General features: G+C 46.9%; 1 protein-coding gene across 1 annotated transcript in view; it reads left to right on the top strand.

Moving 5' to 3' along the window:
- The window catches only part of NUGGC (nuclear GTPase, germinal center associated), a 35614-nt gene extending 27470 nt beyond the window's left edge, over positions 1-8144 (top strand). Inside the window, exons 13-18 of the mRNA XM_012931287.3 lie at positions 169-326; positions 2224-2362; positions 3190-3298; positions 4102-4238; positions 4843-4933; positions 8005-8144. Coding sequence (XP_012786741.3) covers positions 169-326; positions 2224-2362; positions 3190-3298; positions 4102-4238; positions 4843-4933; positions 8005-8144 — 774 coding nt within the window. The remainder of the gene's footprint in view (positions 1-168; positions 327-2223; positions 2363-3189; positions 3299-4101; positions 4239-4842; positions 4934-8004) is intronic.
- Positions 8145-16263: the final 8119 nt, after the last annotated feature.

Here is a 16263-nt window from a genome sequence, read left to right as displayed (position 1 = left end):
GCATGACTACAGTCTTCCTGCTCTGGCTTACTAATGTATTTGAAACTTGCTTTGTCTCTTTCTTCTGATTCTCAGGCATGGCCTTTGGCCAAAGACAATGTAATTCTGATCCCATGACCTTCAGGTTAATACCTACTAACACTGCTAATTTACTGTTTGATTGCCCAGCGGAGTAAAGGAAACCAAGGTTTTCACCAGATCCTGAAAGCTGTTTGCTTGAAGAATGGCATCTATGCCTCCCGAACGCTGGCAAGGATTGACCTAAATGCAGCCATCATGCAGCCCATCTATGACCAGATTGACCCTGTTTTCGGAGGTATTTTCAGGTAAAGGATCTTTTCTCATGTTCTTTGGGGAAGGCACATCTGCAGAACATCGAGCACCAGTCTCTGTTGTAGGAATTTCTGCATTGGCTCTGAAAGTGTAAGGGTAGCTGTAACCCGAGCAGGAAAGCTTAGACTTTGGCAGAGCACAAAAGTCTTCTTGGTTTGGTTTACTTAAAAATTTCCCAGGGTGACCTGGAGCACAGATTGAGATGTCCCTTTCAGACTAATATTATGATTCCCATTACTTTTCAAGTATCTCTCCTACATGTGGCAAAGGATAGCTTCTCTTCGGGATCTGTGCCCAGGACAGGGTATTTGGATTGGAGAGGTTGGAAATAAGCAAACACATGGCCTTTACAACTCTCCCAGAATGCAGAAGCAAAAAAAAAAAAAAAAAAAAAAAAAAAAGGTGGTGGGGGTGGGAGACTACCGAGGACTGTTTCTGACACACAACATCCTTACAACCCTGGGCTGTGATGGGAGAGTAGGGGCAACATTCTTCATACTGCCTCTTGCCTCTTTCCTGACCTCCTGTTCCTCCCTATATCCACAGACCAAATCTCCTAGCCTGCATGTGCATCTGCTTGTCCTAATCTGCCTCCCCCTCCCCTTGTTGGTTTTACTTGGCTGGCTACTGGCTGCTGTTGCTGGAGCCATCCACCCACCTTGATTACTTCTATTATTTATCCTCAGTGGCCACCTTTGCTGCCCCCTGCTTCTCTAATTATTTTATTTTTATTTTAAAATTTATTTAAGCAGCAGAGAGACAGAGAGGGATATCTTCCACCCACTGGTTCACTCCTCCAATACTTCTACCTACTGCTGGGCCAGGTGAAGCCAAGAGTCTGGAACTCCACTCCGGTCTATGAAATGGGTGGCTGGGTGCCAGGTGTCTGAGCCATCACCTGATGCTTCCCAGGGTACACATTAACAGGAAGCTGGAATCACGAACAGGGCCAGAACTCTGTAGACCTGGGCACCCTGATATGGGCTGCAGACATCGCAAGCAGGGTCCTAATTACTTGGTCAGTACCATCACCATCCTTGTATTTCAATGCCTCTTAGATAATGCCCTTCCACCTCTACTCACTGATCTCTGTAAGTACCAAGCTCCCTAGAAAGCTGTTCACAGCATTTTGCCTGCTTCTACCTTGCCCTCCTACCTTTCCTCTGGTTGCCTGATTTCAGCCCAATGTAGTAGCCAGCCTGACAGGGAGTAAAAAGCAACCGAGATACCCTGGGAATCAAGCTGGGTATGTGTTTGCATCTTCTCTGCAAATACTCCCAACAGCCCAGCAAGTGGTGCCTGTCTTTTTACAAATGGAGATTGAGAGCGGTGTAACTTTCCCAGCATAACCCAGAGTGGGAACAGAGTGCTAGGGTTTATAATCCATGGCCTTTCAATCTTGGCTGTGTCACCTGCTGCTTTCCACTCCTAAGATATCCTGAAATTTAACTGTTTCACTCCATGGGGAATAGTTCCCCCACCCTTTCACTTCCTCAAACCTTACTCATTTTCTAATATGGGGTTCAAGTCCTACCCTTTCAAGTAGAGACACTTTGGCTGTGGAAAAGTTGTGAGTTCTGAGGTTCAAATAGGGTTGAAAGCCTAGCTGCCTCACTTAGTAGTTGTGTGACCTTGGTCACTTCAGCAATCTTCTCTGACCCTCAATTTTCTTGTCTGTAAAATGGGCATTATCATCATCACACTGACTAGATAGATTTTCATGTCCAGAGCCTGGCATAGCAAGTGCATGGTATCTGATAGGAATTTAATAACTTCAACATATCACCTCCCTTCTCTTAAAAATGAATAAAGACATCAGTTAATTTTATGTCCCTTTTAGCTGTGTAGCAGCCTCCATCAATCTTAATTTTGTATTGTTTTCTTCTGTAGATCTGGGAAGTCCAGTGGCTTGGCTCTGATGCCTCATATAGATGCTTTTAAGTGCTCCCTGCAACAGAAAATGATGGAAATTGGGAGAAGAAATGGCTGGAAATATGATCGTTGCAAAAACAGTTTCCTGATCCAAGAGGTAAGTTTCTTCTGGAGAGAGCAGTGAGATTGGATGGGAGCATTATTCCCAAGCAGGTTGGGAGGCTGCTGCTCCCTCCAGACTTACTCTCCCTAGCGTCCAGGGTCTTGATATTCCTCCTTGGAGGTTGGGCGAAAAATGCTCCATCACAGGATGATGGAAAGGGTGGTGGAGGTGGTGGTCATCGGGCTGCCGGGGATGGAGGACATGAAGACCAGCTTCATGCCACAGTGAAGCCAAGAGTGCTGCCTAACTGGTAAAAGTGACTCAGTCCTGGAGAAGAATCTTCAAGGTCTCCTCAGATGGTGGAGAATTGTAACTTGGTCACCAGCTTGTAATTTGGTCACCAACTTCGCTATCATTTTTTGCCAGTATTATGAAGTCGTATCCAAAGCCGTGAGGCCAAAAGAAGCAGGCCATTTTTCAGTGTTGAGGCATCCAGATTCTTGTCTGTGACTCCCTGTCTTCCAGGGCTGACCCAAAGTTCAGTGCAAGGCTGGGGCTATAGTTTATGCCTCCTCCTGACCTCTCCTCCATGCCTCCCAACCCAGGCAGACTCATTCCACACCCGTGCACACTGCACGCCCGAGTTCAACTCAGCACATATTTTTTTGACCTATGGGTAGATGCCAGGCACTGTGGAAGCACTTTGGGGTATAAAGATACTTGAGACACCTGTGAGAATTCATAGCTTAAATATATTGAAGACACACTAATAGCCAACCATGATATGAGGTGGAAGAAAATGATGGCCATGCACAGGGTTAGGAGACATGTTTCTCTCCAAAGACTGTCACTGATGACCTTCTGTTAATGTGGCTTTTCAGATAAGCACCCTTCTGGGAGGCCTGGAGGGATACATCTTAAGAAAGAAGGGAAGAATCTATGAGTGTCTCACCACCTCTGTTCAGAATGACCTGAAACCCTGTTATGAAGGTGGGGGCCTGAGGACAGCTTTTCCACTCTTCTGAAATCTTCCTGCCTGCACCTTCAGCATCTTGTTCTGCTACTGTCCCTTCAAGGGCTTGTCCTCCTGTGTCCTAAATCCTTGGGCCACGCTTAGGCTGCAAGTGGAAGCTCAGTACAGTCATGATTCACTTAATGACAAGCTTGTGTTTGCTGACTGAGTTGCTATGTACACTTCATAGACTGTGCTCACATAAGCCTGGACGGCCATGTCACTGGGCAGCAGCACGTGATGAGAGCACCATCATCATCTGTCATGAACCCGTATGTCCTTACGTGGCACATGATTGTAATTGCAAGGTGTGGTAAGAGGTAATGAAGGGACTCTTTGAATCTCTGTTTCCCAGTTCTTTCAGCCTGCTCTTTATTGGACATCTGCTTCTCCCCTCCCTGCTGTTTATCAGCTGATTTAAGCACAAACTCCAACATCCAGTTCTCAGTTCTCTTGCCTTAAGTATTTGCAAAATCATTATCATACCTCCTCTTTTGGTGGTCCTGTGTTTGGGAGAAGGAAAGGAGGTGTGATTTTACAAGCTTCTGCTTAATTCATTGAATGATAATGAATTTTCTGAATGACAACTATTACCCAAGTGTTGAGTATTAAGTTATTTTTATGTAATGACATATATACATATGAGTCTATGTATGCGCATACATGTGAGTGTATATATACTTTGTTTGTTTCCTTACTTGCACGATTCTCCTTCTTACGCCAAGGATTTCTAAGCCAGTCCATGCTGTAGTGTGTAACCGTGTCTATCATTTTTTCCCAGAGGCAGCTCAGATCACTGGCAAAAAAGCATGTGAGAGAATGAAGGAAGTCCTCAGAAGAGGAGTTGACCGGCAGGTGGCTGAGGGCATGTTTGAAAGGGCTCAAGAAAGGATGCAGCACCAATGCCAGCAACTGAAGGTATTCCTTACGACATTCTGACACCTAAGGAGATCCTTGGTAGAGGAGAGGGAGCTGGTACTAGTGTAGGAAATAACAGGCATTGGGATGCAAATCAAATCACAGGTCTTCTGCTCAGTGGGCCAGGGCCATGCTGCCAGGATGGAAAGCCTGTGGAATCCGGCATTCTGTCTTCACTGCTACTGCGTGCTGGCCTTGGCTTTTCTGAAGCCAAGACACCAGAAATGCAGGCCTTCCAGCTGTCTTCTGCATCCCTTTTCTTTAAGAAGTCATCAGTAGAGGCAAGGGGTGCTTATCTCTTTATGAACATGAGCTCATTTAATCTGCAGATCTGACAGGGATGGGGTGGGGAGCAGGTATACCTCTGGGATACTGCAAGTTTAGTTCCAGACCACCACAATAAACCAAGCATCACAGAAAAGCAGCTCACATGAAGATTTTTAAAAGCTCCCAATGCATGTAAAAGTCATGTTGACACAGCATCGTAATTTGTTGAGTGCGCAGTTGCATTGTATGTAAAACAGGAGCACTGGGTGGGGGGACCCCTTGATAGAATTCTCCTGGGCTGTACCATCTTAACACATTGAATGTCCTTGTTGTGTAGAATGGCATCACAGAGAAGGTGAAGGGCAGTATCGCCATCCTGTTAACCCTCACTTCGTCTCAGGGGACCAGTATCTACAAGGAGCTTGCAGGTACATGCATCAACCTTCTGTGTCTCGGGGGTTTGTGCAGATCCCTGTGGTGGTGGTCGCTCCCAACTGTGTTTGAAGAGGCTAAGGTTGAAGGAGTTTCCAACGTTGTCAGAGTTAAGATGTTGTTGCTCCATGCTGCAGATGTGAAAACAGAGACTCAGATCAAGTTAATATGCCTAAGGGCTCTTTGCTGGAAAGTGGCTGATTCAAATCTACAACATAAAACCTTCTCTTTATTTGATACTTCCTTAGGAAATGCTTCTGTTTCTGGTGGTGGAGAAAGATTTCTTTTAATCCCCCAAGAACCTAGGAATGAACACTGACTGCTGTGTCCTGCTGCAGGCTGCCACCTCCCCCGGTCCTGCCCATAAACTCCACCAGGCCCCTTCGGTGTAAACCGGGAATGTAATGAACTGGTGTGAAAAATCCCAGGGAAAGCTTTGGCAAAATAAAAACTGCACTCACCCTGTGACCCAACAATCCTCCTTTGAGGAATTTGTCCTTTAGCTATATGAAGGCTTCTGGATAAGGTTGTTTAAATTAGCATTGTATATCGTTATTAAAAGTTGAAGCAACTCAAATATCTATCAGTAGTGTACTGGCTAAAGTCAATTAGAAAAACCACTTGCAGAAGGCTGTGCAGATTTTATTTAAAAAGAACAAAGCAACTTTGTATATAGCAGCATGAAACAATTTCCAAAATATATTATGGAAGTGAAAAAAAATCAAAGTGAAAAAAGATGTGTGATACATATGGATGTGCTTGTCTATGCACAAACCCTTTGTGGTTATACAAGATACTGTTCACTCTGGCTGCCTCCAAGAGGGGTGGAGGACATGGAAGAGTGGGAGGCCCATCCTGTACCCTGTTTATTTAGTGCCATTTGTAAAAAAAAATATTTTTAATGATGTTGACATAGTTGACCAGATCAGGAAGGGTTGAGGACTAGGGGGCTGTGGATGAGACCATTGTTTCCAAATCTCTACGCTCTTCCTACCATGTCTAGGGGAAGAAGGGGAATTAGGGGAGATAGTACCCAGCCTCCCTGCCACCTCAGTACCCAGTGATAGGGAATGACTGCCTGATACCATCCCAGGGTCCCTGATGTGGGGCCTATTCCTAGGATTCCACTCAAATGGTTTTGATGGTTCTGAAATGCTGTTGATCTTGTAGATCCAAGTATGAGAAAATCCTTCCAAGTTCCCTCTGCTAACAGTCTACCCACAGTCTCTGTTTGCCCAGATATTTGTTGTCAGTGCTTGGCTGGGGCAGTTGAGCAATTTGTTCTGCTCTCTTTCCTCTGCCGTGGGACAAGATGTCCTCTGCAGATCCCAGTGGACTGCCATATCCTCCATGTAAATCTGGACATGCTATCCACTCTTCGTCTTAGCCACTAAGGAGGTCCAGTTCTTACACATGCAGTCCATGGCCAGACCACAGATCTTATGATTCTTTTGTATGTGTTTGGCAGTATAGACTCCAGCTTAGTCTGTCACTCACGCCAACCTACACACACTGGTGGTTGCACTTGCTGGTCCCTAAAAATGCATGTAGGAAGGCAACAGAAAATGGCCCACGTGTTTGGGCCCCATACACTCTTACAGGAGACTTAGATGGAGTTCTTGGCTCCTGACTATGACCTAGCCCCAGTCCTGGTCATGGGGGAACTATGTGGGGAAATGAACCAGCAGATGAAAAAATCTCTGTCCCTCCTTCTATTTCTCTCTCTCTGTAACTCTGCCTTTCAAACAAATAAATCAATCTTTGCGGGGAAAATAAAAGAAGGAGAGAGAGAGAAAGACAGGGCTCTCACTCCCCACCAGCCAGGAGTCCCATCCCCCGCCAGTCTCAGGGCAAAGTAGGACTGAGAAGGCAGCAGGCACCTTTCCAAGGCCAATGCCAAGGTCCATTTCAAATGTCCCTCTGAAGAGGACTATTCTGGTCAATGTTCTTCAGAAGAATAAAGATATGGAAAGAGGTTTCCTTTAAGGACTCGACTCACATGACAACGGAGGTTTGGGGAGTGGTCAGCAGATTGGTGACTCCAGGAAGAGCTGCAGCTTGAGTCCAAAGGCAGGTTGCTGGGGAGCTCCTTCTTGTCTGGGGTGGGGACGGGGAGCAGAAAGGGAGGTTCAGCCTCTTCTCTAGTGAAACCTTCAGCTGATTAGGCTGGGCCCACCCACATCAGGGAGGAAAGTCTACTTTATTGGGATCTACCAATTTCAAGGTAGATAGCCTACAGAACAGTTTCACAGAAACAACCAGATGAACATATAACTAAGAGTCTGGGCACCATGGCCATATGCAAAATCCCTCATTGTGAGAAAGACATTAGATTGCAGGTCGTGGGGTGGGAAGCTGAGATGCCAAAAGGAAGCAAATTCACTTGGAGTGGAGACTGGGCAGGATGAGGACTGGGGGAGGAGAGCGCTGTCTGGAGAGGACCCTAGGTGGGAGCAATTTGTGATGAGCTTTAGTTTTCCTTTAGGCAGCTCCTAGAAGGCCTCGTGAATTGCCAGGTGCTTTTTTATAACTTAACTTTTATTTATTGTCCTTTCATTTGACAGAGAGAGATTTAAATAAGAATGATCTTCCCTCTACTGGTTCACTCCCCAAATGCTGGGATGGGGTGAAGCCAGGAACTCAGAACTCAATCTGGGCTTTCCCATTGGTGGTAGGGACCCAAGGAGTGGAGTCAGCAGCAGCTGCCCTGCAGGGTGTGCTTACCAGGAATCAGAATCATCAGGGGAGCCTGAACTCGAACCCAGGCACTCCCATGTGGGGATGCAGCCACGGCCGCCTAGCAGAAGATGTCCAAGTCTGGGCCCCTGCGACCCACGTTGGAGGCCTGGATGAAGCTCCTGCCTTCCATCTGGCTCAGCCAGTCATTGGGAATGAACCAGCAGATGGAAGATCGTTCTCACTCTGTGATTCTGAGTTTCAAATAAGTATAGAAATCTTTCATCATCTCACCATGTGCCCATCCCCAGGTGTTTTTTTTTTAAGTGAGCAGTCATGCTTCTTTTGAGAATGACTTAACTCCCCTGTGACCCCTTCTGCCTTCCTGCAGATGTCAAGTGTGAATACAAGAAGATGGAGAAGCTCCACCGCAGCTTGCGGGAGGCAGCCGAGAATGCGGTGCTGAGGAGGGGCATGCAGAGCTTCCTCCAGAGGATGTCCCCCTGCAAGGCCAGCCCCTCCAAAACATAGCCCCCACATGCAAGATAGAACTCAGCACTTCATCACTTCCAGCATAGTTGTTTCTTTTTTTTTTTTTTTTTTTTTTTTTTTGTATCTTAGGAGGTTTATTCCAACGGGGCAGGAACGGGTAGAGGTGGTGAAAATCAGGAGGAGAAAAGAGGGGAGAGGAGAGAGAGCAGAGAGACAGAGACCAGAGAAGGAGGGATAAGAGAGAGGTAGGAGCGGGGTAAGAGAGGGAGAGATAAGAGCCAGCATAGTTGTTTCATAGCAGGAAACAAATCGTAACCATCGTAACTCCATCATGGAAATGTGAAGCTTCGGGGGCAAGAATCTTGTGCTTTGCCAAAGAAAAATAACAAAATGTCAAAACACATACATAGTATAGGGAAAAATGCAAATAAATTCTAAGAGATCTGACTGCATTTCCCCCTTTTAATCATGACTGTGCTTCTGGGTAAGGAGAAAATGTTGTACCGAGGAAGCAGCATGGATTGGAGGGCCATGTGGAGACGGAACGTGGCCTGGCTGCTTCTCAGGAACTCCCGGATCCACACCTTTTTGTCAAGGAAAGTTTAAAGATGTATATAAAGGGAAGCTATAAACAGGTTTAGTAACATAATGATCCATCCCTCCCCTCTACTACCTCCCTCCTTTCTTATTTTTCTTCTAATTTTTGCAGTGACCTACTTTCAGTGTACTTATCACAGGCTTAACCGTACATCAAATGAAGGATTCAACAGTAGAAAGTAGAAAAACCACCATTCCTCAGGAGTGTAGACAAGGGCTATAAAACACAATCAAATCTCCAAATGTCAATTTCGCTCCTATACATTACTACTTTTGTATTCGACACTCATAAAAGTTATTGGAGATCCAGTGGGCCCAGTGTGGTGGCCTAGCAGCTAAAGTCCTCGCCTTGCATACACTGGGATCCCATATAGATGCCAGTTCCTATTCTGGCAGTCCTGCTTCCCACCCAGCTCCCTGCTTGGGGCCTGGTAAAGCAGTGGAGCACAGTCCAAAGCCTTGAGACCCTGCACCTGCATGGGAGACCCAGAAGAGGCTCCTGGTTTCTGGCTTTGGATCGACTCAGCTCCAGTCACTGTGGCCACTTGGGGAGTGAACCATCAGGTGAAAGATCTTCCTCTCTGTCTCTTCTCCTCTCTGTGTATCTGACTTAACAATAAAAAAATAAATCTTTTTAAAAATTATTGGGGATCCTAAAGAAATGTTGTTTTGGGCGAGTTATAGCGCTATAACCTTTAGGCCAAATGGCTATCCTGCCACACACATTGTAAAAATGAGGGTAGACAAAGGGCAAGAAGGCAATTGCCTGTTGACTCCATTTTAGCCAGTGGCAAATCCCTTCCAGTCTCCAGCTTGCCAGCCTGGCAGAACTACCCCAGGGCTGGGTGGATCTTGCCAAGCATCTGCCCAGTTGGAAACTCACCATCTCCTCCTCCTAACCCTGTCTCTCCTCCCAACAGTTTGTCTTTAGGTATTGATGTCCAGGAACCCCAGCCCTTACCCCCTTAACTGACTTTTCCCAGCTCTCAGTGGGAAACTGTGGAGCTCCCACTTGAGTGAGGTGTTGGTGGTTGCAATCTCCTGACTTGGGGCAGAATGGCTCCTCACACTACAGCCTCAGCCTCCTCACTGCAAGAACGGGGCCTCACACAGGCTCTGGGGAGCACATGGCACTGCCTTGCTCCATGTGAGCAGAGCTTCCTCTCGGACTTGTGTTTCAGCATGCTTCTGCTAAGGAGCCCCTCCTCTAGGCTGTTCCAGCCACCTGTGGAGCCCAAGACTAGTTTGGGCTCTGTGTTGTCCATCTTAACTGGATGGTGTTCCCTTCAGGTAGCTGCTTTCTGACCCCTGGGTCTCTCTCTTGGGAGATGCCACTTTGGTCTCGCCACCACAACAGTAGTTATAAATTACAGTGACTCTGACTCATTCCCAATGTTAATTATAACCAGTGCACTCTGCTGAAGAACATAAGAAAGTGATCATTTTAGAATGCACACCATCCCAAGTTGTAGTAATAAGAGAACTTTTCCAAGCTAAATGACACAAGGAATGTGTTGTTTGTGGAGCATGACAGATAAACAAAATGTTAGTGTTATCTTATTGAAATACAATAACTTCGGCATTTCTCTGCCCAGGAGACAATTGGAAGGGAAACCTTCATCTCGTTTTCTCTGAAAGCATTGTGCACAAATATTATCAACTGAACTTTGGTTCTTTAGTTGTTTTTTTTTTTTTTTTTTTTTTTTCATTTCTTCTCATCCCAATTGAATTAGCCAGAGTAGTATGGATTCGCGTCTGCTTATTTTCTTGAAATCCCAGGTCATAACCCCGTACATTTCCCCCTCCTCTCAACCACACAGTTTAATCTGATTAGGGACAAAGAGAAAATTGATAATGATCCATGAAATCTGGGTAAGATTGCATACCAGATATGCTCTATGACGTATGCTCTTTCAATCTCTATTTTAAAATCCCTATAACATTCTTCCATTCATTTTTCCCCCTTGCAGAGACATGTGGGCTGTTTTTATTGGAAAGGAGACCAGGCATGTCACCAGGGTCTTCTTTACAGCACCACTGTGAGGAAATCTCGGAGTCTGCCTCAAGCTAGACAAGGGGCAGGGAGGGAGAAAGAAGCTGCCTGGGAGACAAAGCCCAAGGCATTTGACCTCTCTCGCTCTCGACCTCTCTCGCTCTCGCTCTCTTGCATGTTCTCTCACTCTCTTTGAAATCTCTGAAATCAAAACCTGGAGTAGAAGGAGGAAGTTCTTCCACACTGGGTAGAATTGTTGAAACTCTTCAACTGCCAAGTGTTATAGAAAGAGTTCAAGGTGAGTTGAATATTTCTACTCTAGTCCAGATTAGGTGTTGGTAACACCAAAAACTCACGCCTGTTCACAATCAAAGCTTTTATGGAGCTGTTTATTTCCTTACAGCTTATTGGGCCAGTGTAACTTTGTTGTTTTGACAATGGAATTCATTTATAACGCATCACCATCACTCTTCTTTGCAACAGAATTCTGTAACTTCCTGAGCCTCTGGTAGCCACCATAATGCCCCAAACGTTTGTTCGATGAGCTTTCTTAGACCTCACATGAATGAGATCATGTAGTATGTGTGTTTTGATATTGCGGTCCCTACTTCTATCCTTGTTGCTGCACATGACAAGATTGAGAGCGCAATTTGAGGTGAAAAAAAATTTTTGGCCATTTTTCTATCAGAAGACAAATCAGTGTTGTACAGCCCCATGAGGCCTATGCTTTAGAGACCCTAAGTTTCAACCTCCTAAAACACATGGGGTGTCCTGTCATCAGCAGAACACATCCATTTATTTAGACAGGGTGGTTTAGACATTGCTGGGAACATGCAGTGCAAACACCTCGATCCTATGGCAGCCTTTCTAGCCTCTACAGAAAACAGTACACCCTGAGAGAGGCTTGGGAGCAAATGCAGGCAGAACAATTAGACAGGCGCGAGGAGGATGGTGGCAGACAGAAAAGCCCAGTCTGAGTGCCTCTTTCAAGCTTCTTGAATCCAGCACACATGTTTTGTTGGCTCGAATCTAATCTCCGAGTTTAATCTCAGAGCAATTTCCAGTAGGTGATGGAGAGGGAGGGCCTTGGGTGCCTTGCTCAGATATTAGAGTTGGAGCAGAGAGGGGAAAGGAGAGGACTTTTACTCTATGCCACAGATAGAATGCGGTTTCCCTTATACCTGTTTGGTGCTCCTCCCCACCTCACTGCTGGCCCCTGAATTTTCCTTTCCATTTCCCTAGCTGCTAATTGTTATCCTTGTTAGAAAGCCTTTACATTTTTCATTCATTAATTAGCTTATTTACTTGAAACATACAGAGAAGGGCCGGGGTAGGTGGGAGGAAAGAGAGAGATCCCTCCCATCCCCGATTCATTTGCCAAATGTCAGCAACAGCCAAGGCTGATTTCATTCAGATCAGCCATGTAAGTCACAAGGACCCAGTACTTGAACATCACCTCCTGCCTTCCAGGATCTTCATGACAAGAGAGTTGGACTCAGGAGCCAGAACTGGGCATACATCACAGGCACCCCAATGCTGGCTGTGAGTACCTTAACCTTTAGGCTACACACTTGCCTTCCAACTTTTTAAATTCTCTGTCAAATAATCTCCATTGTTTATGGCTCCTGGGGAACTCTGGTTTATCCTGAGTGGAACTGGGGCAGGTGGGATAATGCAGCATGGGAGAGAAGGGTGCTAAGTCTTAGCCATTCTCCCTCACTGGGTGGGAAGACACTGGTCCACATTCACGGATGTGTTACTATTGTTGGTGACAGGCATCCTCTCACTCTGAGGACCAGGACCAAGTTTCCAAGTCTCTGAGTCTGCCCCTCTTGGGGTACTGGACCTCTCACATCTCAGCTCTACAGAGGAACTGGGGGTGACCTCATGGTGTCTGATTCACACCTGGTCTCTAAAGAGATGATTAAGCGAGGGCCGTGAACACGCTGATTCACAGCTCCAGCCGTGCAGGAGTGGTGGCCTGTGACACAGACAGGAACCTTCCTGTGGACTCCCCCTGGACTGCTATGGTTTGATATGCTTTGTCCCTTCTGAAAACTCACATTAGAGTTTAATCTCTTCTGTGAAGTAATATGGAGGCTAGACAATATAACTGTGAGGCTTTGATCTGGAGCCTTTGGAAAGTGATTAGCATTTAGCAGCCCCTTCGTTAAATGCCAGCATCTTCCCAAGAGAGGGGAGTTGCTGTATGGGCACATTCCCTGTCTTTCCCCATGTGATTTCCTGCCCTGCCCCAGGACTCTGCCATGGTCATTACTAAGCACAGCTCTTCAGCACCAGGTCACAACTACAAACCCAAATATACCACTTCTATTTGTAACATGGTCTGTGGCATTGTGTTATTAACAAAAGAAAATGGACAAAGACCACTGTTAAAATGTGAAAACTAGGGAAAGCAAGCAAAGTTTGGAGATACAGACATTAGCCATGCAGTATGAACACAGACACTCCAGTGAGAGATTGCATGCACGCCCATGGCCTTGTGTGTGTGTTGAAAGTACTATTCCCCTGGGCATAGGGTTTTAGAGATGTTGGCAGTGGGCTGATACACAACAGACCAGGTCAGGCCCTAGACTGTAGACTCTCCAGCTATAAAGGAAATCTAATTATGCCTGGAAAAAGACTTGTAAAATGTGTTCTTAAAGACCTCAACCAGAAGACTATCAGATACAATGCAGGTTCTTTTCGAAAAGCGAGAAAACCGTTAACATTTTGTCCACAAACCTCTACCTGCTTCCACGGTTTAAAACAAAATGAAAGCCAATGAAGCCCATAGTGTGTGTGTGTGTGTGTGTGTGTGTATAGAAATGCCACACCATAATCATAAACATATATGATTATTGCTAGTAAAACATTTAAAAAGAATTCTTTCCATCTGGATTCTATGAAACTAATTGTCCTTCCCAGGGATGAGCTGTTGCTAAGTCAGAATCAGGGTCATGGTTTATGTTCACAGGGGTCGTGTTCAGTTACACTACCCAAGCAAGGTACTAACCTTATGGAGCTTAGCAAACAGGAGTCTGCCTTGTCACAAGCTGGAGGATATGAGGCTGAGAGCAAGGGGTCAGCAGGGTTGCTCTTCCCTCAGGCTCTCTCCTTGTCCAGCAGGTGCTGCCTTCTGCCCGTGCCCCTGTCTTGTAGGAACATCAGTCCTGTGAGGCAGGGCCCACCCTAACAGCCTTGGTTAGCTTTACTTACATCTTTGAAGATGCCAACTCTAGATCCAGTCAGACCCAAAAGGACAGAAGTTATGGATTCAGCACACAGAGTTTGAGGGGAGAGCATCAAAGTCCAATAACTCAGCCTCCCCCGGACAAAGGGCAGCCGGGCCAGGGCCCTGCTGCTGGCCTAGGGAGGGTGGGTGACTGCCCCTGCTCCTGTCTGTCAGGTCTGGTTGGGAGTGCTGTGTGGAAGCAGCAGGATCTCCCCCAGAAAACCTGCACTTCAGCAGGGCCAAGAGGATGACATCTCTACAGTAACACCAACCATAAAAGGAGACGAAGAGAGTGAAGGGAACTACAGAACGGAGAGGGAGCTAGTGCCCGGGGAGCTGCAACTTTTTTTTTTTCAGAGTGTTATCTCTGGGAGACAAAAAGCAAAAGCCAGACCAAAGCTCTGGGGAGTTCAAGTTCAAGGCCTCTACTCATCCAAAGTCTCTGCAATATTCTTGACAGAAAAGGGGTCAGGTGTGAAGAGACTGCGCCAAGTTCAACACCTGAGTCAAAGCAAAAACCTGCACAAGGGAAAGAACAAGAGGCAGAATGTGAGAGAGTCGTGCGTGATGCCCACAGCTGTCCCAGCCAAGCCCATTCACCTGGCCAGGTAAGTGCTCCAGGTGAGCAGCATCTGAAAGCAAACACATGTTAGGTCCTCTCCCTCTGCCCCAGACAGCATCATAAAACCTTTGCATTCCTGACGGTAAGGAATTTGGGTTATTCTAGAAACAAAGAGCCATTCAGGAATCTTGATCACTTCTTCTTTGGTGTCATCACCAAAGAAGCACCTAGAACTTTAATAGCAATTTTGGAGGAGGTGGAGGGATGGCAGGGGTCTTGTTCAAGGGCAGGTTCTGGGGCAGCAGATCTGGGATTGGGGCTGGAGAGTCTGCATTTTCTCCAGGTCGGTCCACACAAGGGAGGGTGGGAGCGCAGAGAAAGGGAGTTGGGAGCACCAGGTCCAGGTCTTGCCTCATACTGGGATGCTGGCACCACTTGCCCCGTCAGGTCACCTTGTCTCTCAAGTGAGGGAACAAATGGCATTGGCTCTCATCTGAAGTTCGCTGAAGGCTTAGACCTGTGTCTGCATAACAGTGGGACAAGGTAAAGAGACAAGGGGAAAGGTTAGGTAGCAGCACTGCATAGCTTGGGCCTGGGGACGACTCTTGGTGAGAGCATGCAAGTGGCACCCCCTGGCTTTATGCAATGTAGTAACCATCAGTTCACGGGGCATATACTTCTGTCAGTTCATTCCTTTCACTCCTGAGTCCCCACAAAAGCTCCTTTCCATGTAGGATCAATTGGCAGTTCTTAAAGAAATTGCCTTGCATTTGAAGGATTCAATGTTCTTCCAAGATCTCACTAACAATGGGTCCCCTGAGTCCCCCGGAAGTACCCTCCCCTCTTCATCAGAAAGAATTAAGCAGAAAGAGGGCCTGGTGCCAGGGAGCGGAGGAGAGGATGGGGAGCCACTGCACAGGACTGGAGCCTGCCCCAAGCTATTCTAGTAATGTGAGAGCACATACTGGAATGTGTTGGCTTGAAAATGAGTAAGTTCGTGCTGAAGGGGCCTGGGAAGTGTGCAGGGCTCAGCGAGGCCAACGGTGTGGGTTTGACAGGCCCGCCCCTGATGTCTGGGCTTTACCTGCCAGCAGCATGCCTGGGGCTCTGGAGACATAGCCTCCGGCCTGAAGATCAGTCAAGCAGTAGGATATGGGCTCTGGAGGAGACAGGGCCAGCGAGCTCACCCTCAGAGACTATGGCAGGCTTTGCTCTCAGGCAGGACTGGTTCTTCCAGCCACAATCCACCATCAGAGAATGCATGAGAAGGGACCACAGGCTCCCTGTCTGTGAGCGGCTTTCTGCTTCCATCTGCTGTGGCAGTGGACAGGTATCTAACGAGATGTGACCAACAGGAGAGTCAACTACATCCAAGGGGGCCTTAACACCTGCTGTGGTGTGGGTTTTACCTAGTAGCTTGGGAGATCCCAGACCCAAGGGTTTGATGTTGGGTAGGACAGAGGATGTCCTGGCTCATCCTCTGTCTCCAGCTTGAGGTCTAGCTTATCTGCCTTTAGCAGGCCTCCTCTGCAGTTGCCTTTGCTTGAGGGACTGGCAGTTTCCAGAGGAAGATGGTGAGACTCACAGGCCTGCACCTTGCATGTGCCCACAACCTGGTGGATGTGGTGCTCTCTGCCAGGGTCATGTTGGCAGATGAGTGGCAGGGAACCAGGGCATGCAGGGAAGCAGCCACACACACCCACTCTGGAAAAGGGGAAATATGGCCTATAACACGGAGTGCCCACTCACCCTTGGCAACAGTTCTTCCGTG

Source organism: Ochotona princeps, chromosome 11, assembly GCF_030435755.1.
Source record: "Ochotona princeps isolate mOchPri1 chromosome 11, mOchPri1.hap1, whole genome shotgun sequence".
Taxonomy (NCBI): Eukaryota; Metazoa; Chordata; class Mammalia; order Lagomorpha; family Ochotonidae; genus Ochotona; species Ochotona princeps.
The sequence above is the reverse complement of the archived record's forward strand: the minus strand, read 5'-3'. Positions and strand labels throughout refer to the sequence as shown.